The sequence below is a fragment of the Pecten maximus genome, chromosome 10 (assembly GCF_902652985.1).
Source record: "Pecten maximus chromosome 10, xPecMax1.1, whole genome shotgun sequence".
NCBI classification, from domain to species: Eukaryota; Metazoa; Mollusca; class Bivalvia; order Pectinida; family Pectinidae; genus Pecten; species Pecten maximus.
In genome coordinates this window covers 23,780,069-23,807,297 of record NC_047024.1, presented here as the reverse complement: position 1 = coordinate 23,807,297, position 27,229 = coordinate 23,780,069, and the positions used below count along the sequence as shown (strand labels likewise).

The 27,229-nt window shown below is 35.4% G+C and overlaps 1 protein-coding gene across 1 annotated transcript; it reads left to right on the top strand.

Moving 5' to 3' along the window:
* The first annotated feature begins 768 nt into the window (after positions 1-768).
* LOC117335754 (carbohydrate sulfotransferase 1-like) lies at positions 769-20,275 on the top strand. The gene is made up of 4 exons (XM_033895935.1): positions 769-1,019; positions 4,802-4,882; positions 5,272-5,443; positions 19,457-20,275. Exons 1-4 carry the CDS (start codon positions 929-931, stop codon positions 20,250-20,252), a joined length of 1,140 nt encoding a protein of 379 aa, XP_033751826.1. The 5' UTR covers positions 769-928; the 3' UTR covers positions 20,253-20,275.
* The last annotated feature ends 6,954 nt before the right edge of the window (positions 20,276-27,229 follow it).

The following is a 27,229-nucleotide window of genomic DNA, read 5'->3' as shown; positions in this document are numbered from 1 at the left end:
TAAATTGTAAATGTAAACAAAGCCATGTGCTTGGCGAAAGTAGTTCCCGTACCCTGTCATATTTTCATACGCAAGTTCAAAGGTCAATGTTTCCATGCAAGAATGGTAAACAAATCGGTCTGGTATTGTTATATAGTGACACAACTTTGCAAGTGTAAATATATATAAATGTTCAACAAGGATCTGAATTTGGCCTCCTCGTATTTATGTCCCCCTTTTTACTTCTTCTACAAGGATATAACCTAACTCTAACTTGAATTAAGATATCTGTATTTTCACAATGATCTGTTGTAGGTAACATTTCATTTATTTTGTATAAAGACGACTTCCCTTTAAATGCAGAACAATATGGCGTTGGCACAGCAAAATCTATATAAACTATTATGTTGTTAATGATACAAAAACAAGAAATAAACTGCTATTTGAATTTTGTCATATGAAGAACCGTGATCAATTAATCATCGAAATTGTACTTACAAAACAAAATTAGATAATGTTAATATAAGACATGAAATGCAATGATCACAGTCTGATATTCATTTTAAGTATATCAGATTGTCAGCATATATATGACTCGTCGTTGTTGTCATGTTGCCATTGGCAATTATTGCAGCACGTGGCACATATAAATATAATCATATAATAATGATACTATAGTTATATAGTAGTGTCCTACGGCGATATGTAGTGCTATCAACAGGTTTCTTTAAATGGAGACACTTATCAACGCTACTTTAACAAATGTATACATGACCCCAAGATTTTGAGTAGAGTTTGTTGTATTATATGCAAACGTCACAAAGATATTTTGACTTCTTGTATTTATCTAGCAGAGGGCAGCTCAGAAATCGTTATTTATCTGGTATCACGTGAGAAGTAACAGTCAGCTGATTTCACTTAGGAATAATAAGATTTACACAGTGTCAATATGAATAGAAGAAAAATAAGGATTATGCTTTACATATGTATATGTGCAACAATACTAACGACGTATATCATGATAACGGCCCAAACTGGCGGTAAGTATATGGTCTATTGCCATGCAGATCTATAAATTTGGTTTATATGTTGCCCTCGTTAAATAATTTTTTGTAGTTTGAATTATGTTGTTGTTAGTATGTGGGGAGTCATGGTTGATTTTGGAATATTAAACATTATCAGAACTATTTTTGCTTTATATAATAATCAAGTGAATACAGATAAAACTGGCTTAATATGCGGCCAATAGCTACTTAGCATGTGGTCTCTGTATATTGTCTTTAATGTAATTCTATCCCTTGAGACAGATGAAAAAATTAACAAAAGAATAACGTTCTAGTTCTATACCTATATATCTATGCGTAACAGGGAAAATAAAATATCGGAAATGCTACGTCAGAGGTTGACTTGTTTTATAATATTTGACAGAACGATAAACAAACTCAATATTTGTGGAACTCGATGAAAAGGTAGATCAATGAATTGATATGTTACGTTGTGACAACATACAAACGAAAACACACAGAACACAATATATAAAAAGGTTGATAATCAAATAGAACAATGTGATATTGTCAACTTTTTGACAATGAAACGTCTCAATTATTCGCCAGTTATCAATCGGAATACTTGATATGCCAATTGGAAATGATCAAGTGAATACAGAGTAGTTGCAGTTGTATGGGGAAAGAAAGGATGTAACTGTCCAGAAAAGGAAAATTAATTACAGGAAACAAAATCGCCGAAATTGCTGGATATGATAGAACCACAAGAGTGTGTATTGTATACCTTTCTTGTCACATGTATCAAAATCAATCAAATTTAATTTCAGTAAAGAGGACTAATGATGACGTTGCTGTTGCTGACAACCATGCAGCCATCCTGTATCAAGGTTACACTATTCAGATGGCGAATCGTTTGAATCAGTTCAGCTCGTCGCTTTCAATTACTGGTTCGACACATTCGTACAGATTAAAAGAACATGAAGCTGAAACATTATTTTTTTCGTTATAACAAGACTGTTATATTTTGTATTTATCTTTCTATCATGTCCTCAATCGTCACTAAAAAGCAAGGTTTGAAAATATTACACATTTGGCTATATACAATCAAACCCGTGGTCATGATTTGTTGACCCGCAACTTACAGGTCTAATTTAAATTAGATTGTTAAGTCGATATAATGTTTCCGACACAGACAATCAATATTGCCGCAAAGTATTATTTTTAAAGAAATAGTTTATTAATGCTTCAAATGCACTATGTCGATCATTTGGGTATCCGCCCCTAACCCCGAGGCCCAAGAACATCAGTAATTAGCCAAATATACATTCAGACACTCATGTGGCGCTCAATCACTGTTTACAATTAATTTTGGATTTTTAATGAATGCTTTGGTCATTTCAATAAGTGTTTGAAATTAGAAATACCACTGTTAGAGAGTTGTTATAGCGTAAAACATCAAATGTCAGAGAGTGTTTATAACGTGAAACGTCAAATATCAGAGAGTGGTTATAGCGTAAAACATCCAATGTCAGAGAGTGGTTATAGCGTAAAACGTCAAATGTCAGAGAGTGGTTATAACGTAAAACATCCAATGTCAGAGAGTGGTTATAGCGTGAAAACATCAAATGTCAGAGAGTGGTTATAGCGTAAAACGTCAAATGTCAGAGAGTGGTTATAGCGTAAAACATCAAATGTCAGAGAGTGGTTATAACGTAAAACATCAAATGTCAGAGAATGGTTATAACGTAAAACATCCAATGTCAGAGAGTGGTTATAGCGTAAAACGTCAAATGTCAGAGAGTGGTTATAGCGTAAAACATCAAATGTCAGAGAGTGGTTATAGCGCAATACATCAAATGTCAGAAAGTGGTTATAGCGTGAAACATCAAATGTCAGAGAATGGTTATAGCGTGAAACGTCAAATGTCAGAGAGTGGTTATAGCGTGAAACGTCAAATGTCAGAGAATGGTTATAGCGTGAAACATCAAATGTCAGAGAGTGGTTATAGCGTAAAACATCAAATGTCAGAGAATGGTTATAGCGTGAAACGTCAAATGTCAGAGAGTGGTTATAGCGTAAAACGTCAAATGTCAGAGAGTGGTTATAGCGTGAAACATCAAATGTCAGAGAGTGGTTATAGCGTATAACATCAAATGTCAGAGAGTGTTTATAACGTGAAACGTCAAATATCAGAGAGTGGTTATAGCGTTAAACATCAAATGTCAGAGAGTGGTTATATCGTATAACATCAAATGTCAGAGAGTGGATATAGCGTGAAACATCAAATGTCAGAGAATGGTTATAGCGTGAAACGTCAAATATCAGAGAGTGGTTATAGCGTAAAACATCAAATGTCAGAGAGTGGTTATAGCGTGAAACATCAAATGTCAGAGAGTGGTTATAGCGTGAAACGTCAAATGTCAGAGAGTGGTTATAGCGTGAAACGTCAAATGTCAGAGAATGGTTATAGCGTAAAACATCAAATGTAAGAGAGTGGTTATAGCGTGAAACATCAAATGTCAGAGAGTGGTTATAGCGTATAACATCAAATGTCAGAGAGTGGTTATAACGTAATACATCAAATGTCAGAGAGTGGTTATAGCGTAAAACGCCAAATGTCAGAGAGTGGTTATAGCGTAAAACATCAAATGTCAGAGAGTGGTTATAGCGTGAAACGTCAAATGTCTGAGAATGGTTATAGCGTGAAACGTCAAATGTCACAGAGCCGATATTGATTTTTGACCTTGTAAACGATGTCAAATTATTTTCATTCAAAAATACATTTTTTATAATCGCTGAAGGACCACAGAATATTTTTTTTCCATTTGTATTAAGCAGTATAGGACCTTTATTGTATCTCTAATTTTCCCGGAGAATCAGAGAATGTATCGATTTTATTAGATATTGCCTTAATTCGCTATGTTAGAATTGATATAGTATATCAAATACCCTTGACATAATTGCATCTATCTGTTTTTTTTTTTTTTTATATGGTAGTTGATTTAAACAGTGTAAAAACTGCAAGAATAGATTGCACAACGGTTCATTAGCTCAAATTGATGTCAAGAAATGATGTTCTGCACAGCAATGTGATACATGCTTAAACATGTACGTTGTTGTAAGACCCATCTTTAGATTATCAGGAGTAACTAACCGAAAACAATACTCCTTTAAAAACCAATCCATTTAACACCTGTATATTTTCAAAATGCATTTACTCGTGATTGATTTAAAGACAGGCGTTTGACTTCCTGATGCGATCAATTGACTGATATGTCAAATTGTTTAAGCAAGCATTTAATTCATGGTTTTCTTAAGACTATACCGAACGCATGACTGTCACAGCTGGTATCAATGATTCATATATAGGGATGCATTTTAGAACATCTAACATTAATTACCCAACAACTGTTTCTAGTGTTTGTCTGTCATTCTTCCTGTTGATCCTTCTTTGTCATGTAGCAAATTATATTAAGATTAAGTTTCATCAACAAATTGTTCTTAAAAAATTTTCCATATCACATACATTATATGTCTTGGAGTTCTGTGAAGATGACCATATTTAAATCCTGTATCGGGAAAATAACCTTCATTAAAAAAACTAAACTAAGCAAACATACATATGTGTACAGACATAGCTGTAAAGTGACTTAAACCTTATAATAACATTTTTGTAAAAACTCTTTTTGTATAGGCTCATGCAATGAATACATGTAAATGCAACGATTATTAACACACATTATACACTTGATTGCTTACCAAATTTTAAATACAAATACATTGTATGCAACTAAAAGGTGTTCTTTTTATAATCACAGAAGAGATAAACAAAAATCGTGACAATGGTATGGCCAATACCTCTGGTCCAAGGCAATCCGCATATGTTCAAGACAACAACGGTAGGTCGATGAATAGCAAGTCAGAAGAATTTAAGTGTAATGTTGTCACATGACTTACAATTTTGGCGGACAAAACAATGTACCAAAATAAGTTATATATATCATGTGTTTTTCCGTATCGATCACGATCGAACATTTCTCTTTGATGAATACAGTGTTCTAAGGGAAAATGAATATATAAAACAAGTGACAGCTGTTCATATCTGATCATTATTGAAGCTGTCCTGTTCATGAAGGAAATACCTTTTTTGTAATACTACCCGCTTTTTGAACTAATCTAATCATTCTCCCAATATATTATCAAGTGGTATACTTTTTACACTCGTTCAACCGGAATCTTCATCACCTTACTTGAATCCTTATACTATGTCCTTTGTGTTTTTCCTCAGGTCCTATTCCAGTCATCATTCTGACATATATGAGAAGTGGGTCATCGTTTCTGGGCGAGATTTTACAGGCTAACTCTGACACGTTTTACTGGTTTGAGCCCGTTCATGAGCTATGGGGATTATATAAAGCTGACAACCACAAACAGTTTGATTTCAAAGACGGAACAAAGCGGTTAGTTGTTTCTTTCATATTATAGTCTATTTCACTTGTCACGCAATAGGGTTTGACTTCGGTTGTAAAGATATGCATTCATTCTAGATAGCTGATTTGATTTTTTATTTGAAAGAAAACTAACTTTTGCACTATTTGCGCTAGTATTGCACGAGCGTAATTACTAGTATACTAGAGTCAAACTGCAGTATCCCTTGGCTGCCTGTAGTTTTTTTTTTTTTTTTTTGTTTTTTTGTTTTTTTTGTTTTATCTACAAGTACTTGGAAGTATTGATAATATTGTCACAGGTAGAGCTTAGAACAAAAATCCGACTTTTTTGGTAAGTTTTCTGAATTTATACATTTACACTGATGCATTTGACAATTCCTGTAAACTATAGATTATACTTGAAAAAAAGCTGATAAAAGTTTAATTTAATTTCATTAATGCATATGAATAGTAAGATCAAGACACCCTTAAATATAGGTTATCGTTAATGATTATATAAAACGTATCAAACAATTTGTTGTATTTCAATAGACCTGTGTCAATCTTGTGGCAAAATAGATTTTTTTAAAAAGTTTATCGCACGAAAAATAAAAAAAAAGTTAAAAGCAAGAATGAAAGATAACTTCCTTAAAATTGAAGGTAATATGTGATATGTTTTGAAGAACGACGACAAAAAATCACTCATTATTCAATTTTCTAAATGGAACACTCAAGGAGATGGAAATTTATTCTTAAATCCTTATCACGTCACTTTTAAAGATATTGTTAATATAGTAGTATATTTAGATTTTGGTGGCAAAGCCACGATATAAACTAAGTAAAAAGATTTGCAGTCTATGTGAGCATAATTAACACCTAAAACGTGACATCAATCCATGCCGCGCATGAATATATTCACCCAACGGAACTACTTGTAACTAACGTAAACAATGATATGGCTCTATGCAAAAAAATAAAAAAAATAACCTAGGACTACATAGTTTTTCATGTCAATTAAAAAGTATCAAAAAGAAATGTGATACAATATTGTTACACAAATAATAACAGAAATTGAATAGACTGTGCTTTTTTCGTATCGTTTCAATGAACTCTTTTTTGTTTTCCAATCTGCTCTTGACAAATTGATTTTGAAAAAATAGGCCGTTACATTTGTCGAACCCCGTTGACGAAGTCGCTAAATATTGGCATATGCCGTTTGTTTGCAAAGCTCTCGACCATAGACATAAAAAAGACAGTTAAATCCCTTAAATATTATTTTCCTGCATATGCATTACGTATTACAGATACCGAATGTTACCACTCTGAGATTGATAATGATTAAGTCTCGTTAAGTAGTTAGGTTCAATAAAGAGGTTTCCTAGCGGTAAGTGATCTACGTTAGATGGGATACCTAACGAATATTTCATTGAATACAGTGATTTTCGTGCACGCTATGTTCCTCCAACAAGCGCCAAGAGTAAGCTCCGACAGGGCACAAATAGGTATATGGATAAGTTGGTAAACATTGTTGTCTGAATTTCTTATAATCCCAGCAGGTAACACTGACTTCATGACGTTAAAGTAACATATATGTCATAGTTATAAGCACTCACAATGGTCGCATCGATTTGGAAGGGAGCTGGGATGCATTGCTTTGAAAAGTAATATGCATCGGTATGGAAATTGAAGACGAATACGTCTTTGACCGCTACTGTGAACACACCTGTGTGCTCATTAGAAGGTCCTCCGACATGCAAGATGGTTTTTGTAAACTTTATATCACCACTGTTGCGAAGGCCGATATAACTGACAGCCAGGTATGCACTGAATGCTTCCTGTAAAACTGCAATAAAACCCTGGTTTTGTTCACCTTGTACGTTTTCATTTGTCTCCCTGCACATCTCTATTTTTGTTATTTTTTTTGCCCTCATTTTTTGGGGTTTTTAATGTTAAATGATGTTTTCATATTTACGTTATTTTGATATAAATTATCTCGAGAAGCTGGCGATTTCGGTTTACATTAAGTTAATGTACATAAATATAAAAAATATTGAAAGGTTGCTTGTCTCCGTTTTCATCGGCGCAAATGACTGCTGAAACACATCTTCCTGAAGAGAAAGAGAATGGTAGATAATACATGTCGACCGGGAACATTCCAAGTCTGGATTAATAGGTATAGGTTTATACCTGTTCTGACTTATAATTAATGACCTATTCTCACTTCAGTATTGAGTACAAGAATAAGTAGCAGTGAAAATTAATTAATGCAAAAATGGTTCTGCGTACTCATTGAGGAACAAACTATACACGTCGTCGTTTCAACAGTTGTAAAACAAGTTATAAAACCTTATACCTAACAGCTCTTTGGACCCGGATAGTTTAGTTTTGAATTGTTTAATGTCCTATCATTTCGAGGGTCATCACGATGACAACATTATATTTTAATTGATTGTACCTTTTTATACACTTCTAGCTACGTTTCAATGCTATCTCAATATTCACATCGATTTCCAACATCAAGATTTACCAATCGATTTAGGCGGTAAAACCCTTTCAATTTTAACGAGACAGGCATATCTATACAGAAACACATGTTGTATGCGGATACACAGTATGTAAACGCGTGTTTTTCAACAGCGGATTTGGTTATGATTTCAGTAAATGCTATTTGATACTTAAAAGTCAACTCAGAATCATGAAAATATGACATTTATTACCAATATTGTATTATATATGTAAACAACAGCTAACCATACGTAGAACAGTAAACACGTTAGCTGCGTTTGTCAATACACACTTACATGTATCGGCAACACAGCATATGGATATATGCATATGTTCAGATTGCTGCGGCTTGCTTGAACAGGTCCCGTCATGTTACTCCCCTTCTTTTGTCCATTAGGCCATCTTTTGTTTTATACTTGACGCTGTAACTCTTTTTAATCGCAGCCGATTTACTTCGGAAGCCATCTTTGTTTCGAGTTGTGTGTTGTGTTTTGTGCATGCATTAGTTTATATGACGAAATAAATGTGCATTGCAAACTGTTGATTTACAGCGATATATTTCCCTTATAATCATTAATTCACATCTTCATTTTTCGTATCTAAACAATATAATTGTCCATAATGTGATACACTTGATAGGTATATGAATATGTATTTAGGCAAAAATGAAACAAGTACAACAAAGATGTTTAAAGGAAGTGTCGCTTTAAGGACAACCTCCTTTGTGTACGAGATGAATGCGTGTGCGTTTTGGGAGGCCGCCAGTATGTTCTGGTTGTCTCCATGTGATAGCGCGTAGCGGATGCCGATCTTAATGTGCTACTTCTGTACCTCACTGAAGTAAACTGCCTAAAACACCCACCTTGTCACACATTATACTGAAAGAGGCGAGCCAGTCATTCCACTTCCAAAAATACTGAGCGTTAAGCAGGAAGAGCAACTGCCATTTTTATAGATTCGGGTTTGTCTCGACCAGGTGACAGAAATCAAAAACCTTCCTCATAGTAACAAATGCTCAACTGCCGGACAAAGCAGAAGATGTGTCAAGGGAGGCATTAAGAAGTATAAAGTAGCTTGCAAGAATAGCAAAGAGCAAATCCTAAGCAGGGGCAATTATTGCGCCCTACAAGCAGGGGATCGACTCGGATGCGCACAAGGGTCTTATGGTGAAAGGAAACTGGGGTACCCGTGGCTGGACAGGCAAACCCGATCACTTCGATAGCGGAATCAAACACCGGTCTCCTAAGTGAAAGGCGAGTGTGTTGTACAACAAGATTTAACTTCCAGATCCAAGGAATTCCAAGTTCACAAGGCCAGGCTGTACTTTAACTGAAGCGCGATCTCTTAATGGTCAGTAACTTGCATGCTTGAATAGGAAGATAACAAAACTGTGATCTACAAAGGACTTCAGCTTCACTCAACTCATCTAGACGCGGCTTGACAGAGAACCAATATGACCTACACCCTCCATCTCCACGCGGCTATTATTTATCAATCACTTTAATTATGCACATAGCTACGTCGCTTAAAGAAGTATACTTAACTAGAACAGCACTTAACAGCAATTTAAGTTTTAAATACAATATTGATGTTCTCAAGATAACTATCGTGACAATTGATATCTGAACTCTAGCGATCATCTTATTGGTAAAGTTTTACAACTATAAGTAACCAAATCTGACCAATGTATAAAAGTGTTAAGTGGTCTTGGTCTTGTTCTCATTTATTCTTTCCTTCTGTCTGTCCAACGGTATAGGAGGCATTCGGCGTATTCCTTCTCTTGGGGTAACTGTGACTTCATTTATTGCCGAGTCTATCAACTTGTTCAATGCTGTCTACTCAACAGCTACAATCGATAATAAAAAGGCGAAGTTAACATCATCATGGCTAAAATAAACGGCTGAGGCTGACTACAAACGTAATCTATAGATAGAAACCGAGTTCCCTCTGGTGTCGCCACAAGATTTTTCTCAAATCGTTATATCGATGTCAGCTCTGTGATTACAACCTGTTACCATCTTCTACATTATCACGTATCTTAAACGTTTGTTCAGATTCACTTTCAGATTCACTTTAAATTGCACCTTACTTTATTGAAAATGATTAGGGCGATGATAATCAGTCATAATTATCAAAACATGTATATATATTATGCTGAGCTGTGACGGTCATCAGAATTATCATGTAACTGAACAACTTTGTGACAGGTTAATAAAAAAGTCATATGTCCAAGTTGATGAAAAGCAATCCGTCTTACTCCCTAAAGTTATAACAGAATATTTGAACACTATAAGGGATCTTGATAGTTTTGTTCAGGATAGATGATTGGCAATCGTTGAGTTTTTTTTATCGATATTAAACATTGTATCCACAGATCAGATGATATAAGATCTCACAAGAACCAAAGTAAATACGCGATCAATTGATTGTAATATCATTAAAACTGAGGTTGCTATGATGTAATATCTCATTACTTCATCTGGCTAGACACGTCTCCAATTATACAGAGAGGAATTTAAACAAAGAAACTACATTTTGTATTTTAAAAATCACTCGAAAAATGTAACAGCTGTGTGGTAAAAAAATGGCAATGCAATTTATTGCAGAACAATTTCAGATATACAGCCAACTGTACTTTAGAAAGCACGTGTAAGTCCAAATTCATCATAAATAAGTCAGTATAAAAAGGTATCCTTTCTCAAAAGGCCCCCTTGTGTAGACAGGTTTTACACAACATAAAAAGTACGGTATACGTTATTAGAGAATTCGATCTGCCCGAAACGTTGCCTCTCCCAAACGTCAAAGTCTCCTCAATCTGGATCCATTTTTCGCGGCTATGGAGAGACGAATAAGCTTCAAACCAAACATATTTTCCATTTTCTTATATCTAAGCAATATATTCGTCTAATTAAGTATTCTATTTCTATTCGAGGCGATTTTTATCTTCAGGTAAGCTTTAGGTGAACCGAATATCCAGCATCTCACATAAATAGAAATGTATATCCTGTTGTCCCTATCCGTTTATATATATTGCAAATATACAGGTCATTTGTATATTTCACATCAACAGTAACCATTCAGTGCATACCTGTACCTCAGTAATGTCGGCCTTCTCAGCAGTGGTGATCTCGAATGTCGGAGGAATGTATAATGAAAGACAGGTTTATTACCAATGAAGGCCAAGGCCGGGTTCATCTTCACTTTCTATGCCCATTCCTATTCCTATGCAAAACCATGGACCCCAGATCCCCTCCAAACAACGAAACCATCGCGAGTTCTTATAGCTACGATAGATATGGATTGCCTTCGTTTGGTAAAACCGTTGCTGTTGAACTGCGTTGAAAAGATGTTGCATACGTTGCGATAAAGTCAGTGTTGACTGGGTGGCACATACTCGACATTCTCAGGGGTTATGCTGGGATAGTAATAAAATAAAATAAAATAAAAACTGCCCTGTACCCTGATGCTTGTTACTTTCTGAAACTATGATATCTACATTATTTTCTCTACCATATTTCAACATAATTTTGTGAACAGAGATTGGATAAATAACATATAACTGGAAAACTCTTGATAAATTAGATAAAGAATAAGATATATAATATATAATTGATGTTTAGCTTGCCTTAGATTATATTAACTTTAACTTATCGCATTTGGGAAGAAACCATATAACATTTGCTTCATTGTTTAGGTATAAAATTGTATTATCAGTCAATGATATGTTAGTTTTGTCCGTGATCTTTAATGCCAATTCTATATTACCAATATATTCTAACAATGATATTTTTTTTATTTCTTGCATCTAGGTTAAAATCTTTATTATCATATCTATAATCTTAATTTTGTTTCTGAATGAAGATTCAAAATGTATTGTTTAGTTTTTTGTTGTTATCATTTTGTGAAACAGAGTTGACGTGGCATTTTATAATACCTACATTTGCATTACAGTATGTTGTAAGAAAAACAAACTGATTATAAGTATATCTTTAAGATGTCTTTTGCTTATTCTAATATTACAACTTCTCCTTTGTAGGTTAAATGTTATCTCACATTTAATTTTGAATTGTCATATGAATCATTTAAATAGAGTATCTTCTTAACAGTTTCCTTTCATTCCTGATAGTGTATATGTGCTTATTTAAGGATACTCTTGTGAAAGATGACCGAATATACAAGCAAAGTCAGCTTGTCACGTACATTCATAACACTCCTCTCCGTTTTAATAATGGAATGTGCTATTGGCATCAACATCTGCAGCCGAAACGGAACAATAAGATCAACCCCAATGTCATCGCATGACAAACTTCAAAAATGTATCGACCTCTCTCGTAGCAGGAACCCAACGGCCGCTCATGAACTGGGCAGCGCGTCGACCAAGTCAGCAACGATTCAGCCAGCTTAGCATCTCGTCGTAACTCGAGTGGCGCCCCAGAACAGCGGTCTACAACCGACAGGTAACCATGTACCGCATTTCGCTCGGGAAACATGCATGGCAACTATCCAACAAATAACTAGTCCTCGGCAGGAATGCAGACTATCCGACAACATTCCCGAGCAAGTGTTTCTTACATTCACCATAGAACCGTGATCCCTGCAGCACTGGTAAACCGAGATCACCAGCTTGTGTACTGCACAAACTCGGGCTATGAGGGCATTCATTTGTTGTCTGGTCATGAATCATGATAAATAACGACTTCGAAACAACGTTCTCTTTTCCTCCATCATTAAACTAATGTTCTCCCAAAATTTGAGTCGCAATATACTGACAGACGGACACCACACGCAAGACCCACTAGGTTCTAAAGCTCAACCCAATGGGATACCCATTGACTCTCTGATCATCCGACCAGTCTTACATATTACTGTACTAATTACAACGTTGGAAAACCGTTTCAAGAGGTTAAGGAATGACAAACTGAGGACACTGCCAAAGCCAACATATGCCCTTGTCATTAACCTGGAGGGCACATGTCACGACACGGATAAATAGGCAACTCGCAAAGCCACAATTGCTGTAGCGTGACATATTATCCCAAACAGCAAAACATTATTGATTCCCAATGTTCATCTAAACAACTTAAACAATCTGAACAACATGTTCCTGGCAGCTCGTCACTGTTATCAGTTAACATCATGCCCATACACATTCCAGAAGGGAGGCTTTAATGGAACAAGGACCACCCACCAAACAACATAGGATTTACATCAACCCCAGCAGTAGCATCTTGGGAGTACATGAAGGTATAATCTGTGCCTGATCCCAAAAACTTGCAACAGCAATGTCGCTTGGCCATATAATTCTAAAATGTTTTGGACAAAATGCCCTCCAATGCCTCCCAATGGCTGCTGTAACAATGCGTCGTCCCTTAATCGCTCGAGGGATAGAGAATACGGGGATTGAGTGCGTTGAATGCGTCAACATCCGATACACCGCATGCATAAGGGCGGCATAAAGCAGCATGTTGACAGCTATTACATGGACCTGCACATAGAAGGAACTTGCCCCCATTGCCTCTTCGCGACATACATTCCCATCAAGAGTCCTCTTGTAGTAGCTATGTTTCCCCATGATAACACAACTCCTAGGGTTCTTTCATACAAAAAAACCTGTAACATGAATAAATCATATTACAAATAATACACAATACAGCACAATACATTCAAACAATTATACAAGATGTAGCATCTAATAACTGATCGTAATCAGTTGAAATGGTTAAACATATATATATATATACTTTACAGCTAATTATTCATTCCATAAATTATATAGAAGATAGCTACATGCATATCTATTACCAATTACATGAATAATTACTAAATAAGTTATATTATAAAAATACCTACCTCTTCAATGCGAAGAGGAGCTTTTCCCGGACCAAGTCCGCCGAGTCTTTGCTTCCCGACTCATACAATATTTAGTCGTACTATATAAATAAAACAATACACATATCAAAATAATATTAACGCTTCATTGAAACAACTCGTTCTCTAAATTGACCACGCCCGATATTAAAATCACAGACAAACTTTCAAAAATAATAAACTTATAACGCTTATCAAATATATTAAATAAATACTATATTATATTACGCTTATATAATTTAGACAAGTACTTACATTAATCTCAGACTGGCCTAATCGTCGATATATAGATTCAAATAGTTGTATAATTCTGTAGCATAGATATAGGTGCTGTTGCATCGGCCACTCTGTCCAAAAGTGACCATAACCACACTAAAATTACCCAACATTCATTCGAAACATTCATTTAGACAACACCATATATGGACAATATACATAATAGATAGAAAAGTTACATAACGATATGTCACATCCGTCCAGTTGCTCACATTCATCCACACGTGCTACTTTCCCGCGCGCTAACGCCTTGTCGCATTGCGTATGATAGTATACGTACGGTATACGTATTTCGCGTACGGCTGACATCCGGTATACACGCTTCGCTATAACAGGTGGCACAGGGACTTACATCAAAAATCTATCGGTACAGGTGAACTACCATCAGACTGGTTAAATGAAAATATTTCATGCATCTTCAAAAAGGGAGACATACACTCCACTGAAAACTACAGACTGGTCTCCCTAACATCTGTCACATGCAAAGTCCTATAACACATCGTATGCAAACATATGCTAAAACATTTAGACAAAAGCAAGGCCCTGACATCATTAAACCACGGCTTTCAATAAGGGTACTCATGCGAAACACAGCTGCAACAACACTCCTTGACTTGACATAGGCATACGAGGCAGGAGACCAGGTAGATGTAGCAATTTTGGACTTTTCAAAATCATTTGACACAGTGCCCCATAACAAACTGCTGTACAAAATGGACCATCACGGAATCTGAGGACCAATCCATTCCTGGTTAACAACATTCCTAACCAACAGAAAGATGCAAGTCGTCCTAGAAGGGGAACAATTCTGTCATATCAACGACTTACCAGACACAGTCAAATCACCTGGCCGACCTTTTGCAGACGACTGCCTACAGGAACATTAGAACCTTTTCGGACAATGTGACACTACTAAATGACCTAAAAAACATTGAAAACTGGGCAGAAACCTGGGGATGACATTTAATGCAAAAAAGTGCTACATAGTCAGCATAAAAAACCAGAGCCAAAGATTATATACGCTTAACACATCCCCCAGCAAGTACAAAATAACTCGTATCTCGGCCTACAAATCCCTAGAAGACCTCAAATGGAATACCAACATTAAAAACGTAGCAAAGAAAGCAAACTCAACATTAGGCTTTCTAAACAAAAACTGCAAAAAAACTGCCTACATCTGGCGCGCAAGATCAATCATGGAATATGGATCTATCGTCTGGGATCCATATACCAAACCCGAAATTGAGAAGCTAGAGAGAATACAAAGACAAGCAGTCCGGTTCATAAATAAAAATTACTCCAGCCGAGAAGAAGGATGCGTGACAAAACTGCTTAAAGATTTGGATTTACCATCACTCCGATCAAGACGAACAGCACAACGCCTCTTCTATATATTCAAAATTGTCGAGGGGTTGGTACCAGCCATACCATGGCACCAGCCATACCACCATCTGATTTCCTACAAAGATCTAGACCTAAAAGAGCCATCAGAACACCACGAAACTTGGGCAACTTCATATCAACAAACATTGTGGACACATATGCAACCAAGAACAGTAAACCATACCAAGTACAACGAGCCACAACAAATCCTTACAAAGACTCTTTCCTCATAAGAACAGTAGTTAATTGACTGGAATCATCTGGAAGATTCGGTTGTGTGTGCCAAAACCAGAATTGGGACCTGCGAAGTAACGATACAGATGCAAATACAGATGATCCCCTCCGGTGCCTCTTTACAACAGAAACTCCCCTCAAAACATCGAGCGCCTTTATCATGACGGGAATCTGCCCCCGGACAATCCCAATCTAAACCACAAGGCATTTGCTGCCGTGAGGTCATAGAACCGTCTGAATTAGGGGAGATGCCCGCGGAGGATTGCGGGTGCTTAATCAATACCATAAGGGCTTCAATCGCGGCTATGCTGTTCTTAAGTTCATCACCCTTGCGGAGAGCTATATGAACAATTTTCGCATTCATTTTCATCCTAAATGAAAACAATGTTCAAGCCCATGTTCAAATCTGTTATTAACACAGCTAACCATGTACTAGCCTTGGGCAATCACACAAACGTGCAGTTTTAAATAGCTATCACTAAGTGGATCGCTGTAAAGGCACTGATCATGCAATGAATACTACCCGTTTACTTTGACACCAATATTGCGATAGATGACCGATATACAATGCTAATGTCAATATCTATATTGCCAACAATGGCAGGTATAGTCTACGATCATACAAGTTTAGGTGGGTAAATTATGTCCTAATATGAGCTTGACCAGGTGAAGACTACCCCAATTGCAGTCACGCACGGCCGACCATTACCTTCGGGACGAAGTGACATAAACACTTTCGCTTAACGAAGTCAGCTTGTCGCGTACATTCACAACAAAAAATAAAACAGACCATACTCGTATTCTTCTATGTATAGTCACCCTCATTAATGATTTATATCAACGTTGATTACCATATGAGTCACGGGTCATTTAAATTTGATTGTCTTAATCAGACAAAATTAAAAATTGAAATTGTTTACAACGATTTCTATTCTTATTACTCACAATACACAAGACCCAAAGGTTTAGTTTACAAAATAAAAAAGTAGTGTTGATTTTTTATAGGCATCGATTCATTTTCGAAATTTATCTTAAGCCATAAATAATATTAACCATATAATTTAATAGTAGATTATGTTCACAGAAGCATCTGGCCATGAATGTCGGTCAAGGTAACACGTGATGGAAAATTCCCTGATCACCCTCTAGTCAAATATCAATTGCTAAATGGTTGTTTATCTAAGGGACCATTTACAATTGATAACTATCTGATAGATATGGCTGGAGGAAGTTTTGTCGGTAGGGATTGGCCCGACCACTCAGACTACCTCTAGCCATACATATACGTAATTAATTAAAGTAACACTACTAATGATTTTGCTTAACATCACGGGTCATTATAACAACGTGTGAGTAAACGGGAATGAAAGAAGATGTTCAGATTGAGGGAGATAAAGAGAATTTAATTACAATATATATATATATATATATATATATATACCTAATGTATATGTGTGTGTGTGTGTATGTACTTTTGAAAGAGCACGACTGAATTATAAATTATAAATAAAATAATTATATATGTACAATGATGAAATGGCTCTGTGCTAAGCACCAAATAAGACACATTATGATAAAGCAATAGCAGACGTAGGTGCACTTAAAATCACGTTTTTACTAATTAATGCTAACACTTTATCTTTTGCTTCTTAAAGAGTTTATTTGATTGATTGACCAAGCCAAACTGTCAATGAGCCAAAGATGAAAAAAAAGAGAAGAAAGTATATCAATAATCTAGACATTGTAGATGTTCAGAAGTTTTTAATCCCTGACGAATACCAGAAGTTTTACACGATAATGTTTTTACTATATATAGGACTTGTTGAAAGTTTTGTTTAGACAACATCCCGTCGGACCTGGTCTTTTTGTTATTGTGGGGACGTTGTTAAAAAAATCAGGAATTTGACTTCTGTGACCTAATGTAGGTGAAAGTTATTCATTTTAGCAAACTTTACCGACAATCAGCTAGACATCCCACATATGAAATGGTTTGCAATTTGCAGAATTAAAGTAAAAAGGAATATGACGAAATAGCGGTTATTTTGTTGCTTTCGATGAAGTCAAAATCATAGCAAAATTACAAATGGTATCTGAAAGGTTTTGGAGAAACTTCAAGAGGATAAAAAAGACGATTCCAAAATGGCATACTGTGCGAATGGAACATGCCATAGCAAAAGTGATAGAGATCAAATTTATCGTGATAACATTAATAAGAACAAAGTGTTTTTTAAATATCCAAAAAATAGTAACCCATTAGCAGGAATTTAAATTTGACCTTTCAATAGATAATTTAATAAGAAAATTAACCAACAAGAATATCTAAAAGAATGCTATGGAATGACAACTGAATTTTTTTCCCAAAAGGGTTATTTTTAGATCTTGATGTATGACGTTATGGCCGCCATATTTGATTTTTTACCTACTTGAAAATGTTGCAATAACACCTTTCTACCATGACATATATTTTGCAATATACATTTTGATTAATTATGACCATAAATGCAACCGTTCAAAAAACAAGACACCCCAAATTATGACAGAGAAAAAAAAAACAGAGATAAAACAAAATAGTCTTTTCACCAGATGATGATGGTGAAAAGTCCTATTTAAACATTTAAATTAGCATCATTGTTATTTTTTGTAACCTCACCAAAACAAATTAATTGATGTTTCTTCTTGTAGAAGACGTGTTTTTTTTTACATATCAATACAATACTCATACGTAGAATTAAAGCAGATAATTTCTAAAATGATGTTGACATTTGACATTAACCGTTAGAGAACAAATTATATACTTTACAATATGGTTTAGATGATGTGATTTTCAGATTTTTCACATACGTTTTATGCCTGATTATATACCAAGATGAGATTTGTGAGTTAAGGGGGTCACACCTGAATAGCTCTTGTATCTTGCTAGTCTACCTATAGTCTTAACGTAGTGTACTTCTAGTATAAATGCAATGCATTAATAGCGAACAAAGATGTAAAGGTTAGTGTACACTAAACTGTACGTGACATCTGTATAACGCGGTTTGTATCTTCAGACCTCACTTTCAGGCAAGAAATATTTAGTTTTATGATTGTTTTACTAGAAGGTAAATAATTCAAACGAAATTCACTTCCACGGGACGCAACATGTTTTGTTATTGCATGGACACACATCGTTGCCAACACAATATTGATTATATATTACAACAAGAGAAGAGATCCTGTAACCGTTTCATGTCATGTAGCTGGTCAACTGCAGTTCAAGTGATGACAGTTTCCTACAAATCACTGAATATAGCAAGCATCCATGTGTGTTTCAGCGTCGAAATGAGGATGAACGAATCAATTATTCATAAATGATAACATGTGAAATGGGAGATAAATACTCTGCTAAAAAAGAAAATGTGATTAAGCGATAGCTATTGTTTGTGACATAACTGTACTGTAAAAGGATTTTTGTTTTTTGTTGTTGTTGTTTTTGTTTTTTTGTTTTTTTTTAGTTTTTTTTTTAGTTTTTTGTTTTTTGTTTTTGCCTGTGCTTATATATGTATATATTTTAGTACTAGGGAGACAGCAGATCTGTGTTTGGCTTTGTATATTCCGCGAAAGTACTAGGGAGACAGCAGATCTGTGTTTGGTTTTTTATTTCATTATCATTTACCGCCACATGGACATTTTAGCTTTATTCTACGTATATATATATATATATATTCATATCGCTTTGAAGTAATGTTTGCTAATTCTTTGTTCAAGTTTTAAACTTATCTCTGTTTTTGTTTGTATTTACAGGGCTTTCAAAACGTTTTTGGACCTAGCAATTCCCACCATCAGGAACATAAGCACTTGCGAATTAGAAAGTCTACCTATGGGTGCCTTGAGGGAGCAATTTCTATCGAAAAGTGAACAGATGAAAGAATTCGTAAATTGCAGAGGTTATGAAGAACATGGACATACAACCAATAAAAAGCTTATTCGGTGTTTACCAGATTTAAACACAAAATGTTTACAATCAAAACATATTGTTATAAAAACAATACGAATACGTATGAAAAGTTTAGGTAATATACTTGAAAAAATCCCATCGTTAAAAGTAATACATTTAATGAGAGATCCACGAGGAACATTTCGCTCACAAAAGGTCGTAGGCCAGCTGTCAAAACAAAATTATCGAACAGAAATATATGGATTATGTAATCAGATATATAAAGATATCCTCGAGAGAGAATCATTACATGAAAAATATCCCGGTAGAATTCGGACTGTATTTTACGAAGATGTGGCTAACAATCCAATTGTATATTCCAAATCGCTGTATTATTATCTCGGTATGAATTTTACCTCAGATGTGGAGAAAACTATCTTTGGATTTACATTGGCCGGAAAAAGTGGTTCAAAGAAATGTGGAATTCTTTGTACCCAGATGGCAAACTCATCTCAAGAGGCCAGTAATTGGCGAGATGAAATAAGTATGGAGTTGGTTAAAATAGTCGACAATGCATGTTCAGATTTGTATAACAAAATTGGTTATAAATCTATACTGAATGAAACTGAATTACGTAATAAGAAATATACGCTTCGTAAATAAACAAAGTTAAAATATTTCAAAAATGATTGTTTTAATGAGATTTCATCGAGGATGAAGTTTCCAATTAAATACCGGTGTGTGATTAACGGCATAGCGAGTTACAATGCGGGTTTGATAACGTGTAACAGTGACGGCATGATAACGTGTAACACTGAAGCATCATCAATTGTAAAAGTGACGGTATTATCACGTGTTAAGGTGACGAAATCAACAAGTATTAAAGTGACTGTATCATCAAGTGTAAAAGTGACGGTATTATCAAGTGTAAAAGTGACGGAATCAACAAGTGTAAAAGTGACGGTATCATCAAGTGTAAAAGTGACGGTATCATCAAATGTAAAAGTGACGGAATTATCAAGTGAAAATGTGACGGTATCATCAAGTGTAAAAGTGACGGTATCATCAAGTGTAAAAGTGACGGTATCATCAAATGTAAAAGTGACGGAATTATCAAGTGAAAATGTGACGGTATCATCAAGTGTAAAAGTGACGGTATCATCAAATGTAAAAGAGACGGTATCATCAAGTGTAAAAGTGACAGAATCATCAAGTGTAAAAGTGACGGAATCAACAAGTGTAAAAGTGACGGTATCATCAAGTGTAAAAGTGACGGTACCATCAAATGTAAAAGTGACGGAATGATCAAGTGTAAAAGTGACGGTATCATTAAGTGTAAAGTGACAGAATCATCAAGTGTAAAAGTGACGGAATCATCACGTGTAAAGTGACTGTATCATCAAGTGTAAAAGTGACGGTATCATCAAGTGTAAAAGTGACGAATCATCAAGTGTAAAAGTGACGGAATCATCAAATGTAAAAGTGACGGAATTATCAAGTGAAAATGTGACGGTATCATCAAGTGTAAAAGTGACGAAATCAACAAGTGTAAAAGTGACGGTATCATCAAGTGTAAAAGTGACTGAATCAACAAGTGTAAAAGTGACGGTATCATCTAGTGTAAAAGTGGGAATATCATCAAGTGTAAAAGTGACGGAATCATCAAGTGTAAAAGTGACGGTATCATCAAGTGTAAAAGTGACGGTATCATCAAGTGTAAAAGTGACAGCATCATCAAGTGTAAAAGTGACGGTATCATCAAGTGTAAAGTGATGGTATCATCATGCGAAAAAGTGACGGTATCATCAAGCGTAAAAGAGACGATATCATCAAATGTAAAAGTGACGGAATGATCAAGTGTAAAAGTGACGGAATCAACAAGTGTAAAAGTGATGGTATCAACAAGTGTAAAAGTGATGGAATCAACAAGTGTAAAAGTGACGGTATCATCAAGTGTAAAAGTGACGGTATCATCACGCGTTAAAGTGATGGTATCAACAAGTGTAAAAGTGACGGTATCATCAAGTGTAAAAGTGACGGTATCATCAAGTGTAAAAGTGACGGTATCATCAAGTGTAAAAGTGACGGTATCATCAAGTGTAAAAGTGACGGTATCATCAAATGTAAAAGTGACGGTATCATCACGTGTTAAAGTGACTGTATCATCAAGTGTAAAAGTGATGGTATCATCAAGTGTAAAAGTGACGGTATCATCAAGTGTAAAAGTGACGGTATCATCAAGTGTAAAAGTGACGGTATCATCAAGTGTAAAAGTGACGGTATCATCAAATGTAAAAGTGACGGAATCATCAAGTGTAAAAGTGACGGTACCATCAAATGTAAAAGTGACGGAATAATCAAGTGTAAAAGTGACGGTATCATCAAGTGTAAAAGTGACGGTATCATCAAATGTAAAAGTGACGGAATTATCAAGTGAAAATGTGACGGTATCATCAAGTGTAAAAGTGACGTTATCAACAAGTGTAAAAGTGACGGTATCATCAAGTGTAAAAGTGACCGAATCATCAAGTGCAAAAGTGACGGTATCATCAAGTGTAAAAGTGATGGTATCAACAAGTGTAAAAGTGACGGTATCATCAAGTGTAAAAGTGACGGTATCATCAAATGTAAAAGTGACGGTATCATCACGTGTTAAAGTGACTGTATCATCAAGTGTAAAAGTGAGGGAATCATCAAGTGTAAAATTGACGGAATCATAAAGAGTAAAAGTGATGGTATCATCAAGTGTAAAAGTGACGGTATCATCAAGTGTAAAAGTGACGGAATCATCACTTGTTAAAGTGACTGTATCATCAAGTGTAAAAGTGACGGTATCATCAAATGTAAAAGTGACGGAATTATCAAGTGAAAATGTGACGGTATCATCAAGTGTAAAAGTGACGTTATCAACAAGTGTAAAAGTGACGGTATCATCAAGTGTAAAAGTGACCGAATCATCAAGTGTAAAAGTGACGGTATCATCAAGTGTAAAAGTGATGGTATCAACAAGTGTAAAAGTGACGGTATCATCAAGTGTAAAAGTGACGGTATCATCAAGTGTAAAAGTGACGGTATCATCACGTGTTAAAGTGACTGTATCATCAAGTGTAAAAGTGAGGGAATCATCAAGTGTAAAATTGACGGAATCATAAAGAGTAAAAGTGATGGTATCATCAAGTGTAAAAGTGACGGTATCATCAAGTGTAAAAGTGACGGTATCATCAAGTGTAAAAGTGACGAAATCATCAAGTGTAAAAGTGACGGTATCATCAAGTGTAAAAGTGACGGTATCATCAAATGTAAAAGTGACGGAATCATCAAGTGTAAAAGTGACGGTACCATCAAATGTAAAAGTGACGGAATAATCAAGTGTAAAAGTGACGGTATCATCAAGTGTAAAAGTGACGGAATCATCACGTGTTAAGTGACTGTATCATCAAGTGTAAAAGTGACGGTATCATCAAATGTAAAAGTGACGGAATTATCAAGTGAAAATGTGACGGTATCATCAAGTGTAAAAGTGACGGTATCAACAAGTGTAAAAGTGACGGTATCATCAAGTGTAAAAGTGACAGAATCATCAAGTGTAAAAGTGAGGTTATCATCAAGTGTAAAAGTGACGGTATCATCTAGTGTAAAAGTGACAGTATCATCAAGTGTAAAAGTGACGATATCATCAAGTGTAAAAGTGACGGTATCATCTAGTGTAAAAGTGACAGTATCATCAAGTGTAAAAGTGACGGAATCAACAAGTGTAAAAGTGACGGTATCATCTAGTGTAAAAGTGACAGTATCATCAAGTGTAAAAGTGACGGAATCATCAAGTGTAAAAGTGACGGTATCATCAAGTGTAAAAGTGACGGTATCATCAAGTGTAAAAGTGACAGCATCATCAAGTGTAAAAGTGACGGTATCATCAAGTGTAAAGTGATGGTATCATCATGTGTAAAAGTGACGGTATCATCAAGCGTAAAAGTGACGATATCATCAAATGTAAAAGTGACGGAATGATCAAGTGTAAAAGTGACGGAATCAACAAGTGTAAAAGTGACGGTATCATCAAGTGTAAAAGTGACAGTATCATCAAGTGTAAAAGTGACGGAATCATCAAGTGTAAAAGTGACAGAATCATCACGTGTTAAAGTGACTGTATCATCAAGTGTAAAAGTGACGGTATCATCAAATGTAAAAGTGACCCAATCATCAAGTGTAAAAGTGACAGTATCATCAAGTGTAAAAGTGATGGTATCAACAAGTGTAAAAGTGACGGTATCATCAAGTGTAAAAGTGATGGTATCATCAAGTGTTAAAGTGACTGTATCATCAAGTGTAAAGGTGACGGAATCAACAAGTGTAAAAGTGACGGTATCATCAAATGTAAAAGTGACGGAATTATCAAGTGAAAATGTGACGGTATCATCAAGTGTAAAAGTGACGAAATCAACAAGTGTAAAAGTGACGGTATCATCAAGTGTAAAATTGACAGAATCATCAAGTGTAAAAGTGACGATATCATCAAGTGTAAAAGTGACTGTATCATCAAGTGTAAAAGTGACGGTATCATCAAGTGTAAAAGTGACGGTATCATCACGCGTTAAAGTGATGGTATCAACAAGTGTAAAAGTGACGGTATCATCAAGTGTAAAAGTGACGGTATCATCAAGTGTAAAAGTGACGGTATCATCAAGTGTAAAAGTGACGGTATCATCAAGTGTAAAAGTGACGGTATCATCAAATGTAAAAGTGACGGTATCATCACGTGTTAAAGTGACTGTATCATCAAGTGTAAAAGTGATGGTATCATCAAGTGTAAAAGTGACGGTATCATCAAGTGTAAAAGTGACGGTATCATCAAGTGTAAAAGTGACGGTATCATCAAGTGTAAAAGTGACGGTATCATCAAATGTAAAAGTGACGGAATCATCAAGTGTAAAAGTGACGGTACCATCAAATGTAAAAGTGACGGAATAATCAAGTGTAAAAGTGACGGTATCATCAAGTGTAAAAGTGACGGTATCATCAAATGTAAAAGTGACGGAATTATCAAGTGAAAATGTGACGGTATCATCAAGTGTAAAAGTGACGGTATCAACAAGTGTAAAAGTGACGGTATCATCAAGTGTAAAAGTGACCGAATCATCAAGTGTAAAAGTGACGGTATCATCAAGTGTAAAAGTGATGGTATCAACAAGTGTAAAAGTGACGGTATCATCAAGTGTAAAAGTGACGGTATCATCAAATGTAAAAGTGACGGTATCATCACGTGTTAAAGTGACTGTATCATCAAGTGTAAAAGTGAGGGAATCATCAAGTGTAAAATTGACGGAATCATAAAGAGTAAAAGTGATGGTATCATCAAGTGTAAAAGTGACGGTATCATCAAGTGTAAAAGTGACGGAATCATCACTTGTTAAAGTGACTGTATCATCAAGTGTAAAAGTGACGGTATCATCAAATGTAAAAGTGACGGAATTATCAAGTGAAAATGTGACGGTATCATCAAGTGTAAAAGTGACGGTATCAACAAGTGTAAAAGTGACGGTATCATCAAGTGTAAAAGTGACCGAATCATCAAGTGCAAAAGTGACGGTATCATCAAGTGTAAAAGTGATGGTATCAACAAGTGTAAAAGTGACGGTATCATCAAGTGTAAAAGTGACGGTATCATCAAATGTAAAAGTGACGGTATCATCACGTGTTAAAGTGACTGTATCATCAAGTGTAAAAGTGAGGGAATCATCAAGTGTAAAATTGACGGAATCATAAAGAGTAAAAGTGATGGTATCATCAAGTGTAAAAGTGACGGTATCATCAAGTGTAAAAGTGACGGTATCATCAAGTGTAAAAGTGACGAAATCATCAAGTGTAAAAGTGACGGTATCATCAAGTGTAAAAGTGACGGTATCATCAAATGTAAAAGTGACGGAATCATCAAGTGTAACAGTGACGGTACCATCAAATGTAAAAGTGACGGAATAATCAAGTGTAAAAGTGACGGTATCATCAAGTGTAAAAGTGACGGAATCATCACGTGTTAAAGTGACTGTATCATCAAGTGTAAAAGTGACGGTATCATCAAATGTAAAAGTGACGGAATTATCAAGTGAAAATGTGACGGTATCATCAAGTGTAAAAGTGACGTTATCAACAAGTGTAAAAGTGACGGTATCATCAAGTGTAAAAGTGACAGAATCATCAAGTGTAAAAGTGAGGTTATCATCAAGTGTAAAAGTGACGGTATCATCTAGTGTAAAAGTGACAGTATCATCAAGTGTAAAAGTGACGATGTCATCAAGTGTAAAAGTGACGGTATCATCTAGTGTAAAAGTGACAGTATCATCAAGTGTAAAAGTGACGGAATCAACAAGTGTAAAAGTGACGGTATCATCTAGTGTAAAAGTGACAGTATCATCAAGTGTAAAAGTGACGGAATCATCAAGTGTAAAAGTGACGGTATCATCAAGTGTAAAAGTGACGGTATCATGAAGTGTAAAAGTGACAGCATCATCAAGTGTAAAAGTGACGGTATCATCAAGTGTAAAGTGATGGTATCATCATGTGTAAAAGTGACGGTATCATCAAGCGTAAAAGTGACGATATCATCAAATGTAAAAGTGACGGAATGATCAAGTGTAAAAGTGACGGAATCAACAAGTGTAAAAGTGACGGTATCATCAAGTGTAAAAGTGACAGTATCATCAAGTGTAAAAGTGACGGAATCATCAAGTGTAAAAGTGACAGAATCATCACGTGTTAAAGTGACTGTATCATCAAGTGTAAAAGTGACGGTATCATCAAATGTAAAAGTGACCCAATCATCAAGTGTAAAAGTGACAGTATCATCAAGTGTAAAAGTGATGGTATCAACAAGTGTAAAAGTGACGGTATCATCAAGTGTAAAAGTGATGGTATCATCAAGTGTTAAAGTGACTGTATCATCAAGTGTAAAGGTGACGGAATCAACAAGTGTAAAAGTGACGGTATCATCAAATGTAAAAGTGACGGAATTATCAAGTGAAAATGTGACGGTATCATCAAGTGTAAAAGTGACGAAATCAACAAGTGTAAAAGTGACGGTATCATCAAGTGTAAAATTGACAGAATCATCAAGTGTAAAAGTGACGATATCATCAAGTGTAAAAGTGACTGTATCATCAAGTGTAAAAGTGACAGTATCATCAAGTGTAAAAGTGACGGAATCAACAAGTGTAAAAGTGACGGTATCATCAAGTGTAAAAGTGACGGTATCATCAAGTGTAAAAGTGACGGAATGTTCAAGTGTAAAAGTGATGGAATGAACAAGTGTAAAAGTGACGGTATCATCAAGTGTAAAAGTGACGGAATCATCAAGTGTAAAAGTGACAGAATCATCACGTGTTAAAGTGACTGTATCATCAAGTGTAAAAGTGACGGTATCATCAAATGTAAAAGTGACCGAATCATCAAGTGCAAAAGTGACGGTATCATCAAGTGTAAAAGTGATGGTATCAACAAGTGTAAAAGTGACGGTATCATCAAGTGTAAAAGTGACAGTATCATCAAGTGTAAAAGTGACGGAATCATCAAGTGTAAAAGTGACAGAATCATCACGTGTTAAAGTGACTGTATCATCAAGTGTAAAAGTGACGGTATCATCAAAT

Bases quoted from the DNA above. Each gene is read 5' to 3' on its own strand.
- LOC117335754 (XM_033895935.1), top strand. From the start codon at position 929: ATGAATAGAAGAAAAATAAGGATTATGCTTTACATATGTATATGTGCA. The intron at 1,020-4,801 runs GTAAGTATATGG...TTATAATCACAG, and splicing joins GATAACGGCCCAAACTGGCG to AAGAGATAAACAAAAATCGT. The intron at 5,444-19,456 runs GTTAGTTGTTTC...TTGTATTTACAG, and splicing joins TTCAAAGACGGAACAAAGCG to GGCTTTCAAAACGTTTTTGG.